Genomic DNA, 22,256 nt, shown 5'->3' with positions numbered 1-22,256 from the left:
CCAGACAAGTTGTGTAGGTTACAGAATGTCAAGAAGGCTTTCACAAATGAAAGCTGTTCCAACATCTATGCTAGTGTGAAAAGCTCCTATAAGCACTTTTTTTTGTGCCCAAGGATGTGTCACAAATGTAATTGAGAACTGTTTTATTACAAGAGAATGTAGGAGCAAAGCATTCTGTAGCTGACCTTATTCAAAAATCATCAATGGGGATAAAATTGATGTCAAAGAAATGCCTTGCAGTAATTTGGCCCTTATTTGAGGTTTTATATTTGTGGATCAGAGTTCCAGCAAAATACATATGGAAGTTATTTGCCCTTTGTCAGAATCGTTCCCTGAGCAATCAAATACAATTAAGCTAAATTACCTCCTCTCTGACAGAAACCATCAGATGACATGTTGAGTAGCTAGATTCTGTCCTCAGGTTTGTAAGATTAGGCAACTAAGTTTTGGATTGATGACATTTTATCATTTGGAATTTGTATCCTTTTATACAAATGTTTATTGGTTCTAAAATATTGTTTATATATTATGCATGTTTCTAAATTTGTACTGTATATTTTATATTTTAAACTACAACTGTTACCATTTTCATAGTGGTTGAGAACTGTAATAAATTGACTGATTGATTGACTGATTGATTGGATCTGTTTTGACATATTAGCTTGCTCTAGAATGGCTACAAACCTGAGAGATATAAACGCAAAACTGAAGAGCTCGGGTTAGAAGTTCCAAAAACTTAACATGAAAATCGAAGATACAGCAGGAAGAATAAAAGGCTATTGCATGTGCCTTATCAAGGAAGGAGCAAGAGAAAACATGGATAAGCACAATTGATCTTTTTTTCTCACCATGTTTTTATGTTATTAAATTGATTGTAATGTGATTTTATGTTTTTTATGGGGGTTTTGAATTGTTTATGGATTTATGTGACCCGCCACAAGCCGGCTTTGGGAGTGGTGGGGAATAAATATAAAAATAAGCAAAAATAAATAAAAAGGATGCTGCAGATTGAGTTTTGAATAAGATCTGTGTTATGCTTTAGAAGAAGGAGGAAGATAATATATGGTGGCAAAACAATTATATAGTTTAAAAGGAAATTATATATTCTTAGAAATATATAGGGAAGGTTTAAAAAGAGAAATGCAAAAAGAATCAAACAGGAACTTGAGTAGAAGAAAATACTGAAGAGGCTAATTTTCCATTGATAATAAATAGAAACTTTTTTTTCTTTTTTTAAAAAGGAGCTTGTCCATTAGTAGATGAAATGAAGCTTCTCAGTCAAGTCTTGGTGAGAGACAGAGAACTGCGATGTCTCAGAGTAGTTCTTTGTTTGCTCGGGCTGTATGTCTACACTCTTATTCCAGGTTCTATCTAATATATTATTGTAGTTTAGGCTGCTTTTAATTATTGATTTTAAATTATTGTACTTCATTTTCCTATTCTGGTGTCTGACTGTAATAAAGTTCTGTGATCTGTGGGTGAGACAGATGGTTCTTTTCAGTTGGAAGATAAATGACAGTTGGTAAATGACAGTTGGAGCAATACGTATGGCTAGGAATTATAGGTCAAAATTATAGGATGAACAGCATCAGCTAGAAGTAGAGCAGAATATATTTCTATTCTGTTTGATTTATAATCTTGCTCTCACTCTTTTTCTTTTTTTAATTCAGATACATCTGTGTAGGGATCCAGTTTATACAGCTCTTCCATTGAATACATTATCTCACTACCAAAAGTCCTCTTTAAGAAGACATAAGTAAGGAAAGAAATAGCTCTACTTAACTAGAAAATAAAGGTACTGATAACATTATAACAAGAGTGGAAGCTACAATGTTGTTACTCTGGCTCTCAGTAGAACAGGGAGCATACAGTGGATGAAACCAGTATCCTACAAACTGAGAAATTATTATGCAAGGGATACACACACACACACACACACACACACACACACACACACACACACACACACATACATACGACCAGCTGGGCATGTGATCTAAAATTACTACAAATAAAAGTTTATTCTGATAAAAGAAGTATGTTTAGATGGATGGATGCACAAAGCCCCATGAAATATAAGCTTGTTATTTCTAGGAAATAATTTGCTTCCAAATTATATATCAGTTGACTAACTTCCCCCCAAATTCAAGTAGAAAGTTCCTCGTGACTCCAGTAAAAACCAAGTTCTTATTTTCATAAGACTGTTGAGAATAATTTCCCTTAAAACTAAGTAGCAATTATGTGGAATCATTTTATTCTCTTAACAACTAAAGGAGCTAATATATGTATTCAATATTTCAGTTGTTGGTACAGGCTATCAGAATACTATGGATGGGTCACTGTGGTTTTACCGGCTATAAAACACAATTTGTGACAAAACACTTTAACAGCTATAGATGGTTTTACAATAGCTGCAAATTGTCTTTGGAGAACTTTTTGGTACAAAAACACATCATACTAATTAAAATTTTCACTCCCCTCAGCAAATGTGAAGAGGCAGGTATGCAAAATATTATTATTATTTATTTTATTATTTATTTAATTTATTAACCACCACTTCTGAGTATGGAGCCTTAATTCTCCAGTGTACTCTCACCTGGAAAACATCAATAAATTTCAATGTCTACAGAATGTTTCACTACTTAAGGAACTGAGAAGTGTACTTCTATATACTGTAGATTGATAGTTTCTCAGTCAGATCCTATATCCTGAAAAAACATTAAGGATAAACCCCTCCTTTATCACTGCTGTCTCTTGAGGTTCTTCTTGATATACTGGTAAAACTCAACAAAAATGGAGTCTAACGGAACCTTTAAGACCAACAAAGATTTATTCAAGGCCTGAGCTTTCGGCTGCATGCACTCTTCTTCAGACTAAATGGAACAAGGATCATAAGCGTATAGATATAAGACAAAAGTAAATTGTGGCAAATTAGTAAACTGTATAATAATATAAGGGAGATAATATGACACAGTTTACTAACTTGGCACAATTTACTTTTGCTATTGGACTCAATTTTTGTTATACTTCAGACCAGAGATCCACAAACCTTTTAAACAGGGGGCCAGTTCACTGTCCCTCAGACTGTTTGAGGGCTGGACAGTAATTTTAAAAAAACCCTATGAACAAATTCCAACTCTATGCTCCAGAGGAGCTATGTGTCTACTATCCCAGTGCCAGCTAGTGACAAGACCTGCTCAACTTGCCCACTCTGACAAAATGTGAACTCCTCCACCACCACCACCCCCCCCCCCAATGCACTGGCTGCTACACTGTCAGGCAGTGAGCTAAATCTGGGAGATCTGCCTCCAACGATTAGTCCTGTCATGGACTTGCCGACTGCTCTGAATGCTAAAAGCTGTTGCAGAGGAGTTGGTTCTTATATTCTACTTTTTTCTACCAGAAGTCTCAAAGCAGCTTCCAATTTTCCTTCCCTTTTCTCTCCCCACAACAGGCACACTGTGAGATAGGTGAGGCTGATAGAGCCCCGATGGTATGGCAGAAGAACAGCTTGCAGTGCTATGGAAAGCAAAGGTGACCCAGCAGGCTGCATGTGTAGAAGAGCTGGGAGGGACCCCCCAGTTCACTATGTAGCTGTTGGGCCAAATGATCAACCCAACATCCTGGCTCAAGAGAAGCCCTTGGAAAGCATGCCTGCAAGAGCTCTCCCAAAATGTTTATTCCTGCTCCCCATATTGAATGTCCTGGCTCTTGAGAACCTGGGGTGTGGGGAAGTCAGCTCCCTTGCATTCAACATTTGCCCAAAAGGATCCAGCAAAAAAAGAAAAAAAGGGAAAAAAAGGTGGGAGTGCCCAGTGGCTGTTGGATCCCACTCTTAGCAGCTGTGCCAAACTTCCAATTCCCTCCCCTTGCAGCTACAAAGCAGGGGGGGATCCAACCCACCCCCACAGACACCCCCATAGAATAGCCCCTCAATGTCCCCAGAAGCAGGGGGGGAGATTTCCATGAACCTAATTTTCATAGATCCAAGCCAGCTGCCCTCCCAACTGCTGCCCAAGAAGGGCCACCTCCCAACTCACCCTCTCCTGATTGCCAAGCCTGCCCGCCCTGGGAGAGACAGAGAGAAGGAGTGGAGTCGGAGAACGCGGAACACATTCCACACATGTGCACTGCGGGCCTGGGGTGAGTCGGCTGCTAAGCAGGACCGGCAGCCGCAGCAAAAATACCTGGTGGGTCGGATAAAAGTCTTCAGCAGGCTGTATGTGGCCCACAGGCCGTAGTTTGAGTAACCCTGCTTCAGGCCAACATGGCTACCCACTTGAATCTATGGTAAAATTCAAAATATCCTTGACCAGTTGGATTTCCCCCACAGTATGAGGCATTTTGTTCCTAGAATCATAGAATCATAGAGTTGGAAGGGACCTCATGGGTCATCTAGTCCTGCACTATGCAGGATGCTCACATCCCTATCGCTCATCCACTGTAACCTTCCACCCCCTTAAGCCTTCACAGAATCAGCCTCTCTGTCAGAGGGCTATCCAGCCTCTGTTTAAAAATTTCCAAAGATGGAGAACCCACCACCTCCCAAGGAAGCCTGTTCCACTGAGAAACTGCTCTAACTGTCAATAACTTCTTCCTGATGTTTAGACGGAATTTCTTTTGAAATAATTTCATCCCATTGGTTCTGGTCCGTCCCTCCGGGGCAAAAGAGAACAACTCTGCTCCATCTGCTATATGGCAGCTTTTTAAATACTTTACGATAGTTATCAAATCTCCTTTCAGTCTTCTCCTCTCCAGGCTAAAGTGACCAAACTCCCCCAACCTTTCTTCATACATTTTGGTCTCCAAACCCCTCACCATCTTTGTTGCTCTCCTCTGGACACGTTCCAGTTTGTCTACATCCCTCTTCAATTGGGGTGCCCAAAATGGTACTCCAAGTGAGGCTAAACCAGAGCAAAGTAAAGCGGTACCATCACCTCCCGTGATCTGGACACGATACTCCATTTGATACAGCCCAAAATCCCATTTGCCTGTCTAGCCGAGTCACACTGCTGGCTCATGTTCAATGTATAGTCTACTAAGACTCCTAGATCCTTTTCGCACATGCTACTACCAAGACAAGTCTCCCCCATCCTATATTGATGTATTTGGCTTTTCCTACCTAAATGCAGAACTTTAAATTTGTCCCTATTGAACTTCATTTTATTCAGTTTAGTCCATTTCTCGAGCCTGTCAAGATCATCCTCTATTCTGATTGTCTTCAGTTGTGTTTGCTACCCCTCCCAGTTTAGTATCGTCTGCAAATTCAGTAAGTATCCTCTCTAATAAGGGAAAGGGAAGGTGAAGACTCCTTTGGGTAGAGAAAAGCAGCATATAAGAACCAACTCTTCTTCTTCTTTTTCTTCTTCTTCTAAAAGAATGAGGCTGATGGATACAATCAGTTGTCCTGACATGAGTTCACCTTTGCAGAATTAAAATCATATTATGACCTCGATTCTGAAGCTTTACCTAAAGCTCTTGGATTCTTAAGCTCTTCCTTTAAATCTGCCCTCATTTTGCATCACATTAAACAGAATAGTACACTGTCTTAGCACATTTACTGGCATTATACAAAGGAGATTCAGTTGGTGAGACAAATAACAACAAGCATACTTTAGATGAAGTTTCAATTTATATCATAACTGCTCTGGCAAATAAACTGAACACTCTATAGAAATCTTGCTACCTTCTCAATTCTCTCAGGCATCGTGTCAACAAAAAGACTATAGAGTCTTATTGAATCAGAGGGATCGCTGCTCTCATCTAGAAGGCACCTGGTATAAAATTTCTGTTGAAATTCATAAAAGGCGCAATAAAACATCATACAGACTAAAGTCTCCCTTTCACTAGTACCACATGGGCATAGTCTATCTTCAACAGGTATCCCCCATAAACTGCCTCCCAAAACTGCAGAAGACATAACATTAAACTACACTGAGAAAATGATAATAAATAGCGCTCTATAATGCCGACAACTGACAGTATTTCATCAGTAAACAGGAAGCTTAAAAAGAATAGAGATACACAAAAGACAATTGGCCGAGTATTCATGCCTGGATAAAAGCCAGTGTTTCCACTGCTGCAACCAAGTATAGCTGTAACAGAACATTCTCCTCTCTACAGATATAACCTGGCTCATTAAAACACTGTCCACAAGGGCCATGGAAGAAACTTTTCATACAGTGTAGAGGTTTGAAGAGTCCAGTCTAGTTTAGTTGAAATACACACAAGGTAGGAGATCTGTGACCTTCTCTTTATTCTAGGTTCAAAAGGATGAGTGGGTTCCTGTGGAAGAGTGGTACAATGGTGGGCACCAATGAGGAAGGGGATGTTGTCGTTTCCACATCTGGAAATAGGAAGCCGATGCTGGATGAAACACCAACAACTTCTCCCCACAAAAGCTGGTTTCTTCTCTGCAAAGAAAAGAAGGAGGTCTGCAAACAGGCTGGGGAAAAACTGAAGAACATATGTGAGTGCTGTACGTGCAATAAAATCAGTCCCCAGGAGTGCACTTCTCAGGAGGCTCTGGAAATCACCACAATGAAAAGTTCTATTTTTACAAGTGAGTATAGGGATTGCAAGATTAGTACTATCCTCACAGGAAAAATTCCATCCCAGACACCATTGGGTCTATTACTGAACTGGCTAGAAATATATTGCACCTCATTTTGTGGATGAGAAGAAATCTAGGGCTCGTAGGATATTGGTAGGAGAATCCATCTTATTAGTTAGGAATGGGACAAAGGAACATGTGGTGCTCAGGCATCTACACCTCTCAAAATAAAAGGAGTTTTGATGACTGTCTCAGTGTGGCTGCCCAATCCTGTCTTCACCTGCTCCAGAAGGCACTCCAGCACAGGACAGCTTTGCCAGTGTTGCCAGTTCCCTCTGGCAACAGGCAGGGGATAAGGATGGTAGCGAGGACTTGCAAGGAGAAGCACTTTCCTGGGGTCATCTTCTTTGGAGAGCCATAGTTCAGAATTTCCTAAATCCAATCCACAAATAACTAGAAGGGCATATAGAGGAGCATCAGGGGGGAGGTTCCCTGCAAGTTCTATGACTCTAGCTTGCATAGGGTTTGTTCTATACACTCCTGAATCTCCTGAACCTGATCTGTCATTTCCCCCAGGAACACTTTCCTGGGAGCATCTTCTTTGCATGGCCATAACTCAGACTCCATAAATCCAATCATCACCAAATTTGGAGGACAGATATAGGAGTATTAGTTAGAGATTCCCATCTTTATCACTTGGGGACATTCTGCTCTGTCACAAATCTCATAAACTGCATTTTCTAGGTTCATACTCATCCCTAGTCAGCCTACCACCAGACAGGGCTTTATTAGGCCAGCAAGGAAGGGCCAAATCGATTCCATGCCAGTCATGGGAAAGGTTGCTAGCCAGAGAAAGGGCATCCAAGGGTGCTGCCAACCCCTCCTTCCTGAAGACTCTTCCTGAAGCTTGGCTGACAGAAAACAGGACCTGGAGGGGATGGTGGTCCTAGATGCCATCCTGGTTCAAAAAGTTAAAAAGATCAATTTTAAAGAAGAAAGGAGGAACTGATCTTTTTCCACATTCTTCTTGTTCCCCCACCCCCAACCCCAGTTTCAACAGCAAGTTTTATGGATTCCTGTTCAACTGCAACTATACCAAAGGAAGAGGAGGTCTCTTTGGCTGATGATTCCTGTGTCACCATCCTGGAGCATATAAAGCATCTAGAGAAGGTACAAAACCTCTCAGGACAATCATTTCCTGCACATAAAATGGTAAAGGTATCCCCTGTGCAAGCCCCGAGTCATGTCTGACCCTGCTCATCACCTTGGGGTGATGCCCTCCAGCGTTTTTATGGCAGACTCAGTATAGGGTGGCCTTGCCAGTGCCTTCCCCAGTCATTACCATTTTATCCCACAGCAAGCTGGATACTCATTTTACCGACCTCAGAAGGATGGAAGGCTGAGTCAACCTTGAGCCGGCTGCTGGGATCGAACTCCCAACTTCATGAGCAGAGATTTCAGACAGCCTTTCAGCCGCTTTCCACTCTGCACCACAAGAGGCTCTTGTTTTCCTGCACATAAACCAAGACAATTTGAAGATCCCTTAACTACCCCACACGGTCCCAGAGTATGTCTCTTTGCTCCCACATGTTTTTTTATTTATATATGCAGCATTCCATACACAGCAAGGGAATTGCTAGGGTATTTTAGGGCAGAATCAATCCTAATCCATCTGTTTTGGACAGTGCTGCACATTCATAATTTCCAGTATTCTTAATACAGCATATATTCAATGAATATACATTTTCTGGCATTTTCTTTACATGATCAGAATCAGAATCACACAGAGCTGGAAGATACAAGGAAGGACCATCAAGTCCAGCCCCCCAACTTTTCACAGACTTAAAAAACGCACATTCTTGGCAGGTGCTCATCCAAGCTCCTCCTAAAAACTTTTGATGAAGGAGACTCTACCACCCTCTGGGCAGCATATCCCACCTACAAAAAGCCCTCACCATCAAGAAATTCTTTCTAAGTGGAACCTCCTTTCCTGTAATGCGAATCCATTGTTCCCAGTCCCTGTTGCAGTAAACAAGCTGGCCACCTCTTCGACATGTCTACCTTTTACACAATGAAACACAGCTGTCATATCACCCCTTGCCCTCCTCTTCTCCAAGCTACATATACCCAACTCTCTCAACCTTTGCTCATAAGGCACAGATTCCAACACCTCAAGCATCCTAGTTGCCCTTCTCAGAACATGTCCAACTTGTCAATATCCTTCTTGAACAGTGTTGCCCAGAACTGGACAGAGTATTCCAAATGAAGTCTAACCAATGCAGAATAGAGTGGTATTATAACTTCTCTTACTCTAAATTCTATGTTCCTAGCAATGCAGCCTAATATTGCATTAGCCTTCTTAGCTGCGATCTTGCACTGTTGGCTTATATTCAACATATTGTCCACCAGAATGCCTAAGGCCTTTCACATGTACTACTATCAAGACAAGTATCCCCCATCTTATATTTATGCAACACATTTTTATTGCCCAAATGTAATATACTTCTCCCTAATAAAATTCATTTTGTTGGCTATGGCCAAATTTTCCAGTTTATCCAGATCTCCTTGAATCCTTTGCTCTGAGGTATCAGGCGCCCCGCCCAATTTAGCGTCATCTGCAAGTTTGATCAATGTACTCTTTATTGCCTCTTCCAAACCATTAAGGAAAATATTAATAACGGCCTCAGCACAGAACCCTGCAGTATACTGCTGGTCATCTCCCTACAGACTATTACAAATCCTTTTGATTGTGACCTTATCCATCCCTGTTTTTACTAAATTTCTCACAAGAATATCATGGGGGACCTTATCAAAAACCTTATTAAAATCAAGATATATTACTTCCTATGCATTTCCTGCATCTACTAAACAAGTAATTCTACCAAAAAAAGAAATAAGGTTAATCTGAGAGGATTTATCTCTGATAAATCCATGCTGACTTTTATTAAGCACCACATTATCCTCTAAGTGCTTTCACACTGCCTTTGTAATGATCTATTTATTTTATTTCTTTATTTGGATTTTTATACCATTCATTCTTTACAGCTCTAGGCGGTTTACATGGAACACTGCATAACTTTTCATGGAACATTATAGCACTCTATAGCATTATACAATTTTCAACAGAACAACACAATCTATCATAACAATTACAACACAACATGAATAACAATAGTGGGGAGAACAAATTGTTCAGTCATGAAAGGGTGTCTGGGGAGGACCAGATGTTCCAAGTAGTCAGCCTCAAGCGAATGACTGGTGGAGGAGCTCCCTTTTGCACACCCTATGGAAATGTTCCAAAACATTTACTGGTAATATGAAACGGACTGGGTGGTAATTGTTGGGGACTTCTTTTTCCCTTTTTCAAAAATGAGGGCTACATCTGCACTCCTCCAGTCCACTGGAACATCCCCTATTCTCGAGGACTTCTCAAAGATTCTGGGATTCTAAAGATTCTGGGATTTCCTCTGTCAATCCTTTCAATACTCTTGGAGGTAATTCATTAGGCCCTGGAGATTTAATTTCATTTAAAGTAGCCAAATATTTGTGTACAACCTCTTTATCCCATCCCCAATATTCTCTACTTCATTTTCCCCCAGCTGAATATCTTTTTCCTTATGAGAAAACGCCAAAAAAAGAAGGAATTAAAAACTTTTGCCTTGTCACCATCTCCTGTTATCACGACACCATTGCCTCCTTTTCCTTCTATATAAACTATACCCCACAACTAATACATTCCAATATGAGATTTGTCCCATCAAGTCTCAGTAATGTTCATTATACCGTATTTGCTTTTCTGCACTAATAATTCTTGCTTACTGCCCATGTTCTGTGCATTAGTATATAAACATTTCATGCCATGGTCCCTTCACCCTATCTGCTTATTTAAATCTATTCTTCTTTCACTGTGGGGCACTTGAATTTTTCACTCTTATCTCACTGTCAGTACTAGATTACTGTCTCCCCCACTATAAAAACTACTGCTCTCAAAAATACTCCCTCCCTTCCCCATCACTCAGTTTAACTCTCTCCTAATTTCATTTGCGTGTTTCTTAGCAAAAATGTTTATTCCAGCTGCCGTGAGGTGTAACCCATTGTCCAAAGTTCACCGTGCTGGAACCACGAACCATGATGCATAAAACGAAAATGCTCTTGCCGACATCACTCATGCAGACACTTGTTTACCTTCATTATCTTTTCCTCCCTCCTTGCACCACGACCTACATATGGGAGGGTCAAATCCCTACCTTTACATTAAGATGTTTCAATTTTCTACCCAGGTCTTCATAATTCCTTATGCTATCTCAAAAGCTAAGCCTAACTGTGTCACTAATTCCTACATGAATCAAGAGGATGAGATGATTTTCAGTATGCTTAATATGTCCTGTCAAACTTTGAGAAGTGCACACCAAGATTCCTTCTTGGAACTATATTAAAAGGTTCTGCAACTGCCTTCAGGGCAAGGGAAGCTGCAGACTGTACCAGGACTACTTCCATTCAGACGCTGCTGGAAGGGTCCTGGCATGATTTCACACAAGCCACAAATCTCTCTCCCTTGCAGGCTGAATCTTACCACTTCCATGGATTCCAGGAAAAATTTTTAAACATCAGTTTCCTGAGTTCAATATCTGCACTTTCCAGGGAAGCTGAAGAGAAAGGCTTGGGGGAATCACAGCTGCCACACTCAAAAGCTATTTTGGCAGAGTACGTCATGGTGGGTAAGATGCAGCATGAGCTGTCAGGTAACATCAAAAGGTTAGGTGGGGAACCAAACCTGGGGTCCAAGGAGGGGATGGGGAGTGATACAGGAATCCTAGGAATTGTAAAAAAAAAAAAAAAAAAAGGCTGTAGCCACATCACGAACATCTTTATTCTAAAAAGAACTAACACCTCCTAAATTTGTGTGGCTACATCATAGAAAAGGAGATCAGACAAATATGGCTGGCCAAGCTGAAAGTGTGGAATCAGATTGGAGAAACACAATATATCAAATTGCCCTTCACAAATCTGAGAGGTGATGGAGCACTGATTCATTGTTTGTGCTTTACTAATTTCTTTCTCCTAGATGATGATGGCAAATCTACCTGAACAGTCAGTGCCAAACACTACTCTGATATGTGCTATGTTTGCTATCCAGAATCTCAGGTATCCCTACTATTTATAAGAATACCATTCCAGTTCTAGTACCAGAGTTACTGAAGCACATGGTTCAGTTGGGAAGGGCCGGGGGAGAAGCAGTTTTATACTTGCCCTTCTGACAAACATTACTGCAGCCTGCTTACATTCCTGTTATGCCGATGACCTTCTGCTCTTATTTTTCTGCATTCCCTCCTGTTCTTGCCAATATTTCCGATCGTCATGTTATCAGACATTGTCTTAAACACCATGTGCAAAATAGCTGACTATACTGGACTGCCATCTAAATTAACTTTTACCGTCTCTATGCAAAGTTATGTAAATTCTTCTTGAGTCCAATGTCTAGGCTTAATCTTTGGCTTTCTCAGATGATTCCTACTTCTCCTCTAGTGTCACTGACCTATGCCTCCAACTCTAATCCAGAAAAAGTATGTGCCAGCTGGCAAAAAATGCCAAGACAAATGGTCTCATATGTTATAATTCTATAGGGCTTACGGTTTTTCTCCATGGCTAAAAGTTTTATTCAAATTCTCATTCTGGAAAAGATGGTTTCTATTTATATCTTTGAATGATTTACTTATTTGAGACTTTTCAAAAATACTAATTCAGTGATGGTATAATGGACCATAAAAAGTAAGTAAACCTTCTTTGGAATTTTTATTTTGGGGGGGGAGGGGGAAGCGGTGGAGAATCAATCAACCTAAAAATCTGGGAAACCTGATACATGGGAGGCATAACAAAGCTATGAAATGATGGTGATCAGCATCCTTCCTACAGGACACTGGCAAAAGAACGTATATCAGGTTCACTGCCCAAGGGTCAGCCGAGCTGAAGGTCCTTCCCTTACAAGCAGCAGCATCTAACATTTATCTGAATATCTTGTTGTCAGCAAAATCAAGACACCCCTTCCCCCAGATGTGGAATCTGGTGTTCTGCGGTTTGCTCTTCAGGGTGTTTTAAGTGCGGACATTGAGGATTCCAACCCCCATAATCAGGTGAGCTGTGGCAGAACTCATCAGCATTGAGGAAGTCACTGTGGTGTGACTTGTGAGGGCTGATTCCTACTCTAACTCCATGTAATGGATAACCCAGGCAAGGCAGGGAGGGAATCTTACTATAGCAAGTTCCATCTGATTCTGAGTTTCCTGACTCCTTGAAACCGTCCACAGCAGAAACATATCTGCTTGATGGCCATCACAGTCTACTTGAACCTTCAAAGAGAGATTATGGCTTATATGACTTTCTCTCCTTTTAGGCACTTTACAAAACGTCCATAGATACGTTGCAGGCAATGCTGAAAGGGCTACTGGAGGAGGAGCCAACAACTGGTCACATCCTCTTCATACTGGAGGTAAGAAGAAGAGTGGAGGGATCTGTCTTACACTTAATACAAGCAAGAGACTAGCATGGGAATATATCAACTGCCATCTTCTTGGCACACTTATCATATAGTATACACACGCATACACAAGGCACCAGTATGAGTCTTGATGACCAAAATAAATTGTCAGCAACATAATAGGAGTACAGCCATCTTAGAGCCATTAAAAAACAAAAAAACAGAGACCTCTTGTACAGAAAAAACAGCCTGCAGTGTAGACAGACTTGTCAATACCAGGGATTAGTGCAGGGATTCCCAACCAGGGCTCCCTGGAGCCCTTGGACTATGTGAGAGCTCTGCAAGGGTTCCCCTGCCTTTGCCCTATCTCCCATGCAGGAAACCTGCCACTTCCGCTGACCTGGATGCCTACTCCTGTTTCAAACCATCTCCTTTCTATCTCTCCCTCAATCTTTGAGTGGGACGGGGAGGTATGGCCAGTTGATATCATTTCCTCCTTGGTTCAAGGGCTCTTCAAAGGCTGGAAAATATTTCATGGGCTCCTCCATGGTCAAAAGACTAAAAGGGGCTGGCTTATAGCAATGTATCAGCATGGCAGAGAACTTACAATGGTCCTGAACTACTTCTGCCCACAGCACATTAACTTCTGGATCAAATCCAGAGATCCCAAGGAGAAAGCCAGGGCTCAAAAAGTCAACACAGCCCTGCTCCAACATATGATGCTCTCTCAACATTTTGATGTGAGTACCTCCCCCCCAATGCTGGTGTGGCTTGACAGTCTTTAGATTGGAAGGAACAAGGGTTGGACAAAGTGAATCCAAAGTGCAGCTTCTCTGGGGAAGAAGTCTGAAAGTTGAAATGTACTCTGGTTCTAATTAGCTTTAGGCTAACATCATAACTCACTCATGTAGGTGGAGAATGAAACAGAAATGGGATAGTACAACACAGGCATGATAAAATGTATTGCACCGTTTCAGTCTTCTGAAGAGTAAATAGCATTTTCACCTATGGAATGGACTTCGGAATTCCCCACCAGGCACTCTAATTGTAGGCCTTACATGAATTGTAGAACCCCTGACCTGGTTAGCCCAGGCTAGCCTGGATCCATTATGCACACATTGGATAATGCACTTTCAATATGTTTTTGCAGATGGATTTTCCTGTGCAGAACAGGATAATCTAATTCTAAAATGCATTGAAAGTGCATTATCCAACGTGTGCATAATGGGCCCTGGTCTCATTAGATCTCAGAAGCTAAGCAAGGTCAGTCTTGGCCAATATTTGGGTAGGAGGCTTCCAAGGAATACCAGGATCATGACACAGAGGCCAGCAGTGGCAAAACGCCTAATCTGCATGACTCTTGCCCTGAAAACCCTACAGGATACTTCTTACATTGTGAATTGGCGGCATTTTCTACCACCAAATTAGGCTTCATTTCCTTTGATTCGGTGAATGATGAACATTCCTTAGAGCAAGGATCTAGACTACCCAGGGATTTTCAGGATAGGGATTAATAGAGAGAGAGATGAACAATTGATAGGGATATGTGGGTGGATATTCCTCTTGTCTTCTACCCCACTAGGATTTTGATGACCACCCATTGCTGGGACGCCATGTGGCAGAACTCGCTCTCTGCCTAACAGATACCAGCCAAGATGTGAATGAGCAGGCTAGGGAGGGGATCATGTGCCTTTACAATGTGCTTCTTAATCGAAGTAAGTAAGCTGGAAAGAATGAGACCAGAAGTGCATTTGGGAAGGCCCAAATTCTTGACTTGCTTCTTGAATTCCTATCCCACATCTGTTCCACTTAATATTTCTGGTAAGGCCTTGGAGGAGGAGCATGTCTCATAGTTTAAGTGCCACTCAGTGCTTAACACCCATTCAGGGCAGTTGTCCCATGCCTGAGTCCCACCCCTCCAACCGGCTTGCCTGTCTGTCCAGCAGCCAGCCAACTGCCTTCTGTCCCCCACCCCTGACCACCCCATCCTCCTTCCCTTTCCCTCCGAGGCTTGGAGGCTGCAGATCCCTGCCGCATAAGAGCTGCCCCTGCCGGTGAATTTCATAACAGCTGTTTGCAGCCTTTCCAGATCCTAGGGGAAGGCCATCCACAGAGTTCTTCCACTCCATCCCCCTAATCTAGCGCCCCTATTCTTGGCCCCTAGTCATGAATGAATTCAGAAGCAGGAAATAAGCATAAAACACATACCCCAAGCCATCAAGCCATAGAGAGCAACTTTATTCCTGTTGTCTTCCTTTCAGATGTGCACACGATTGAAACACCTTGGTGTCAGCAAAAGGAAAACAACAAAGAAATTCTAGGCTATATTGATGTCAGCAAAGTGGGCCAGGTATGGCTATTCCATCACAGCATCATGGACGATGTATGTAGAACAAAATTTCAGCATGTAGAGATGTCTCTTACAGTTCCCAATTTAGTTTGATGTGGAATGGATTACCCAGAAATCCAGTCAATAGCTGTCCTCCCTCCAAGACAAATGGATTTATGACTCTTTGGATATAGGGACCTTCCCACTTATTGTATTTTAAAACAAGTGATGCACAATGGATACTTGTTTGATGCAAGGGGTGTGGATATCATTCCACCAGGCAGAACTTGAATGGCAAGGAAGCCGTTTTCCAACCTCTCAAACTATAATTTTTCCTCCTACTGGGTAACTGCTGAGAATGATTCTTGATACATCTTTTAATATGTCCTTCTGTATATTTTTAGATGTTTGCAAAGATCTTCAATCAACAACAAAGGAGATCTTTCCTCCAGACCTCATTGCTGGCAATTTACAACCCACTGCCACGCATCAGAGAAGCAGCTGTCCTCTTGATCTACTCCCTGCTAGGGAGAGAGAAGGAGCTCCTGGGAAAGGAGGTGAGCTGTTGGGTCAGGCTTGCAGTTGAAAAATGCAGGGGCCAGCCTTTGTTGGCATGCACTGCACCCAGCTGCCCTATGGCAGGATATCGTTAGCCACAAAAGGAAAGCGAGTCATGATTGCTGCCATTAGGAGAGAGAACTGGAGCAAGATTAGTAATGAGTTTTCCGGGGGAAGGTTCAGCCCTGTTTTCCCCAAGGTATCCTACAGATCGCATTTCTAGAATTTCCCTTGGCACACTCCACCCACAAGGCAGGGGGGGAAGGCAAGGTGCCTGGTGGAAAAGTTATAGGAGATGTTTTAAAGTTGTATCATCCAAAAAATTACTGACGTAATAAACAGTCCTACATTGTGCTAACAGCAAGACTACCATTGAAGCTCATACACCACAGTTTGACCGTAAATTTTTGCTCCAGACTGAGATCAGAAGTAAAAAGCCCATTGAAGCAGGAACTGAATATGCACAGTGATGACTGGTTGCCTCTTATTTTAAAGCCCTTGAGACCAGGGTATCTGAAGAGCTGTCTTCTACCATATGTTCCTGCCTAGGAATTACCACCACAAGGAGAAGCCCTCCTGACTGTTCTGCCAATCAAAGAAGCTTATTTGGTGGGTTTGTGAGAGGGGGCCTTTTCACTGGCAGCCCCACAATTGTAGACAAACCTCCCCAGGAATCTGTGCCTTGCCCTTCCCTCTCAGTCTTCAGGAGGTAATTAAAGAGAGTTTTATTTATGATGGCATTTGAAATTTCGTTTTATCTACTGGCAGTCCTGTGATTTTAAACTGTCATTTATGTGTTTTATAAGTGCTTTTAAATAAGCTGCCTTAGTGCCGCAAGGCAGAAAGGTGACTAGGAAATATTTTAAATAATAAAGAAATAAACAATCAGAAAGCCAGCCCATTGGTTCTATGTACAGTACTAATGGACTAGCTGTTGTGTCAATCATAAAACTACTTCTCAGAGCAATCACTGGTGTGCAAAAAACTAGTCGGAGGGGGAAAATATTAAAGAGTAACATGCAGGGGAGAGTAAATTCTGACAACATAAGAAGTGCTTAGAAAAAAGGAAAGACAAAGCTGACAGCTGGCCTAAAGCATCAAAGCAGGGCAAAGTAGTCGCAGTAGTTAACCCTGATTCTGAATATAAAAGGTGGGCTGAGGGACTTGATCCACCTTTCTCAATTTTTTTACCATTGAGAACCCCCTGAAACATTCTTTGAGAAGTGGCGTGATTGTGCAGAATATGGTTGGCAGCATAGATGAGTATACACCCACTTGGGGCCTCTTCCCTTCCCACCCCCTCCAAGCCCATCAGTGACCATGGCGGGGGGGGGTCAACATGACTATATATGGTCATATCATCCAATTAAAGTTTAATAAATTTAAATATATATATTAACAATTAATTCATTCCCATCCATTCAGGTAATCCTTTCAGGGCCATCAAGAAACCTCAGGGATTCATGAAACCCTGGTTGAGAAAGTCTGGACTAGACACACTCCAGAAAAACACACACATTCTTGTGCCAAAGTATTTTAAATTTAAGATCTTATTTTGCTTCTACTTTCTAGGTGAAGGAAGTGAAGACCAAGATAGTGAAGGCGATCCACAAATTAGAAACAGGCACAGATGTGACAGACCTGCTTCAGGGCTTGCTTCCAAACCAAGGTAACTCTCCAAGATTAATATACCATCATCTCATCACCTCCCACTAAACATACTGAGCCACATTTAGCCTGGAGAGTCTTCTGATGCTGCAAATCACGGTGTTCTTCTAGTTAGCTCTCTCTTTTTCAATCAAACTCTAAAAGTCTAAAACCAAGCCCTTCAGATACTGCTGTAGTTTAATTGTGTCAAGCATCATTTAGAATACACATTTTAGTAAAACCAATGCTGGTCAAAAACATATTTGTATGACCTGTATAAAAAACAAAACGAAAACTCCAAAACTACTAGAGGATATCAAAATCTGTTCACAAACTTTGTAGAGGCCATTCCCACCACCCTTCCCAATATGCACATACACCCTGTTTAGAATCACAGAATCGTAGAGTTGGAAAGGGCCATGCAAGCCATATGGCACAACCTCCTGCTCAACGCAGGATCAGTTTCTCCTGGTGGATTCATTTTCATCTGGACTCAAAACCACATATAGTCTTCAATGGGTCAATCAAGTGGCCAGTCAACTCTCCAGGTAACACGAATGCCCATTTGTGCTATGAACATTGCATGTATGCCCTCCAGCCTCAACTGAAAAAGTCACAATAACAATTTATTTCCAGGGCATAAATTCAACTTTCTGGTAATGGTAACACAGCTGGTTTCACATGTTCCAAAGCCTAACACAACTGTGGTGAATATGCACTGGGCTTTTAAAGAAAGTCATCTACACGTTATTCGATTTTCATTCTGATATTTAGTGCTTTAAATTTTCCCTCTGCAACATCTATGATTGATCCGTGGTGACCTTTCCCCCGCAATATCCGCCAGTGGATATAAGATGTTATATTTGAAGAAATTGCTTTGAGAGCCACCAGTATTAAGTGTAGATGTTGTGTTTTGCTGAAATAACTTCCTTCCTGGCACCTCCAACACTGTCTGTCATTGATTGGTCAGGGCATCAGTTAAGAGACTGCCTGGTTCCCAGTTGCAAGACTTCCCTAGCAAGAAGACTAATTTTTGCCCTCGTTCTGGTGTCTGTTTTAAAGTGACTGTGCTCCAAAAGGCCACACTTCTATGAGCAGAGATTTGCCTTTTAGATTTATTTTTCCTTCCTCATTCTCTGTGAGCCAGCTGCCTCCAATCCCCCCCCCCCACTTGTTCAGAAAAAGAAAGAGAAACAAGCAGCCTCATGCTGCACTTGCTCTTCTCCCGGCTTGCTCTGGCTGTAGACTCAGGAGTCAAAAGACAAGAAATAAAGCATTCTCCAGCCTTGGGCTCCTTTAATACCAGTTGGAGGTTCACCCAACCCCCCCCCCACATCGCTCGTTCAGGAAAAGAAAAATAAACAAGCAGCTTTGCACCCACCACTCCCCTCCCCACTCTGAGCTTCCCCAATCAAGTGTAGAACAATTTTTGTTTCAATTTGAGAGGAGAGGGAGGAAGTTCAAATCGATTTGAATTCAGCAGGATTGAAACGGTAAGTAAGTGCAGAACCAGTTTAATTAAATCTCTTCTCTACCACCCAGGTCAGCTTATCATGGAGGATATTGAGAATACTGAAGAATTCTGAAACCCCCTCCAAGGCAATGAAACATGGACCCCCTTCAGCCTTCCTCTTCTTTATGTCTCCAGGTTACCACCCATTGTCTCCATCTCCCCACTCCCCTTTATGTCTCTCCTTTCTTTCTCTTCCTCTTAATTCCTCTTGTTTCTCTTTCTTCTCTTTTAACCTCTATTCTAGCACTCTCCATTAATGTTTAAATATTTAAGACAGAAGAAATGTAATTGTTCAGATTTTAACTGTTGATAAAAGGTGAGTAATATTTTAAATTGTTATTAAATGCCAACATTTTCCATAGTTAAATAAAAATTAATAATCATGGTTTCAAATCAGAAGAATATTTGGGGTTATTTCAAAAGACACGGGGAGGGATGTAAACCAGCCTTTCTCAACATTTTACTGTTGAGAACCCCCTGAAACATCCTTCAGGCTTTGAGAAAACTGAGAATGATGCAGAATGTGGTTGGGAAGCATTGCTATGAACACGCCAACCTTGGGCCCCTCTGGTTCCCACCCCCTCCAAATCCATCACTGGTGATTTTGGGAGAGGGGGTGGGTCAACATGGCCATACATGTTCATCACCTGGTAAATGTTGAACAAAGTAAATATATATATTAAAATTAACTCCCATCCATTTGGGAAACTCTGGCTGAGAAAGCCTGGTATAAACAAAGGCTAAGCAAAATATGAAGCAGTAATTTTTTTCATAGCTTGCCACTTGTCCTTTTGTTCTAGCACAGTCATGAATTTAATTCAAATATGCACATTCAAAAATGTAGGTAGGTAGTTATTGCATCTATAACAGTATGTTTATTCGGTCGATTGACCCATATAAATAATGCATCAATACAAACTGCAATCAATGATAAAAATTAATCAATATGTGTAGCAAAAATGCAAAAGTATTGCTACATAAAAATATTAAGATAATAAAACAATGTTAAAAACTATGTATTGATGGGAACCAAATAATATGTTATTGTAGGTAGGGGGAAGGGTTATAACATGTAAAGAAGGGGGAATAAACCTCAAGGAAGTTAGCTGCAGGGACAAGGAATCAATACATCTTATAGAGCAGTCCATTAACCCAAGTGATAAGATGGTCTACCCATTACTATTGTTCAGACATTCTTTTCGATCTAATTCGAGTAAAGATGTAAAGGAACTTTGCTACCATGTTAGAAATAAGTGGATCTTTATCCCTTAGCAAAAATTTAACTAGAGTGTCACTATTATATGATGATAAAGATGAATGTCTAGTGTAGTGGGATAGTAAAGGTAGGATTAGATATTTTCTGATGCTTTCATAAAAAGGACAATATAATAAGATATGTGAAATTGTCTCAGGCTGGGCATTATCACAGGGGCATACACTTAGCTCCAGCGGATGATTGAGAAACCTGCCCTTGTTTTAGCTACCACACATTCTTGGTCAAACCATTTTGCTGGTTGGGGCTTTGGGTGGTGGTATTTTGAGTTGGCTTTAGAGAGCAAAGGATTTAAAGTTTGTATAAGTTCCCCATATGCATCAAGGATAGAGTCATTGTCGCTAGGGTTTGTCAATTTGGCATGAATCAGTTTGGCTTGAAAATAATATCAAATTTTGAAATAAATTTTCTAAAGTCCAGATCTGAACACTTGTTTTGCCACCCCGTTATGTTCCAACAGAGAAAAGATAGTGAGGGGGGGGGATCTCCTGTAGTCATTCGGCAGAACCAACACTGGAATTTATCACTGCTATTTTGCGGAGGTGAATCATTTATACTCTCATCCTGTTGAGGTCTTCTGTATTTTAACGGAGTGTTAGTGGAGATAAGTGGATCACGGATCGAGATCTTCTCTAATTCCCTAGAAGAATCTTGAAGAATACAACCATTCGATGGTCTCAAGTCGGGGTTTGTAGGATCCTTTTTATTCATAGGGGTAAAGAATTCTGTGGTGTTCTTGGGCATATTTATAACCTATCTTTGATTTTCAAACTCAAAACTACCAGTCATTAACTAAATACATATGAAATTAAAAAGGGCAAAAACAGGAGCCATGCTGTGTCTTTCTTCCTTCTTGTGAGTTCAGGGTGTTCGTCAATTGTTAGCAACAAGTTCCACTAGCCATTGTGTAACTGCACAGCTCTGCAGCTGTAGCCCCAACAACTTTGCAACTGCTTCCCAACACCCTCCCCAAAGACCAATGCCTTCTCTGTAGCCTTCAGTGGGAAATGCTAGGATATTTCCCATGATTCGCTCCATGAACTGCTGCTCGTTGTCTGTGGACACAGCCTGTAACACAACACATGACCGAAGAAAGTTCAAACACCAGAGCACAGCATTAATATTAAGGGCATTCATCACGCAGCAGGAACAGCATCTATTTGCATGCTCTACCTAGGACAAGCTGATCAGTTTCTAAGCAAAAGAAGCAAGTCTGAGATGAAAATATAGCGATACTTGGAAACCAATGGAAGAATGTTTCATATCTCCAGGAAATACCAGCAGCAATCTGAAGTGTGCGTTCCCGATAGGAAGCCTCATTGAATAAAATGGGACCTGCTTAATCTTATTTGACCTAGAAGCCACCATTTTTCAGCAAAGTAAAATTCCAGCATAAAACTGAACTGCTGAACCTTCTTCAAGAAGTTAAAAACATAAGAAGACCCCTGCTAGATCAGACAATAGTCCAATATCATGTCTCACACAGTGGCCAACCAGTTCTTCTGGAGGGCCAAAAACAGGGCAGAGAAGCCAAGGCTTTCCCCCTGATGTTGGCTCCTGGCTCTAGTATCCAGACATTTATTAACCCTGATTAGCCACTGATAGACCTTTGCTTCATGAATCTATCCACTCCCCTTTTAAAGCTGTTTATTCCTATGGTCATAGCTACATAAGTATATGATAAATAAATCCTCTGGCAGTAAATTCCACAGTTTAATCACACATTACTTGAATTTAATTTTTTTAAGGTATAATCAGAATAAGAAAGGAAATTTGCCTTCCCTTTGTTAGCCTGGCATTATGCAAATAGAAAGGATATTAAAATGTAACTCTGTATAGTGTGTATGTATGTACTTCGTAAATGAGGGATATTATTATGCTCTTGTTCAATCTCCAATTAATAATAAT

The 22,256-nt window shown here is 41.2% G+C and overlaps 1 protein-coding gene across 1 annotated transcript; it reads left to right on the top strand.

Annotated features, from left to right (window-relative positions):
• Window positions 1-1,578: 1,578 nt before the first annotated feature.
• Window positions 1,579-19,540, top strand: LOC143819642 (maestro heat-like repeat-containing protein family member 7). Its single transcript, XM_077301505.1, has 13 exons — window positions 1,579-1,795; window positions 6,264-6,562; window positions 7,605-7,723; window positions 11,115-11,267; window positions 11,619-11,698; window positions 12,579-12,684; window positions 12,945-13,040; window positions 13,664-13,768; window positions 14,611-14,743; window positions 15,290-15,378; window positions 15,762-15,914; window positions 17,488-17,584; window positions 19,105-19,540. Exons 2-13 carry the CDS (start codon window positions 6,274-6,276, stop codon window positions 19,146-19,148), a joined length of 1,464 nt encoding a protein of 487 aa, XP_077157620.1. The 5' UTR covers window positions 1,579-1,795; window positions 6,264-6,273; the 3' UTR covers window positions 19,149-19,540.
• Window positions 19,541-22,256: the final 2,716 nt, after the last annotated feature.

This window comes from Paroedura picta, chromosome 10 (genome assembly GCF_049243985.1).
Source record: "Paroedura picta isolate Pp20150507F chromosome 10, Ppicta_v3.0, whole genome shotgun sequence".
Lineage (NCBI taxonomy): Eukaryota > Metazoa > Chordata > Lepidosauria > Squamata > Gekkonidae > Paroedura > Paroedura picta.
This window is presented reverse-complemented; position numbering and strand designations above follow the sequence as displayed.

Coding starts and splice junctions, on each gene's coding strand:
- LOC143819642 (XM_077301505.1), top strand. CDS start 6,274: ATGAGTGGGTTCCTGTGGAAGAGTGGTACAATGGTGGGCACCAATGAG. Junction 11,699..12,578: donor TTTGCTATCCAGAATCTCAG/GTATCCCTACTA, acceptor TCTTGTTGTCAG/CAAAATCAAGACACCCCTTC. Junction 15,379..15,761: donor ATGTCAGCAAAGTGGGCCAG/GTATGGCTATTC, acceptor GTATATTTTTAG/ATGTTTGCAAAGATCTTCAA.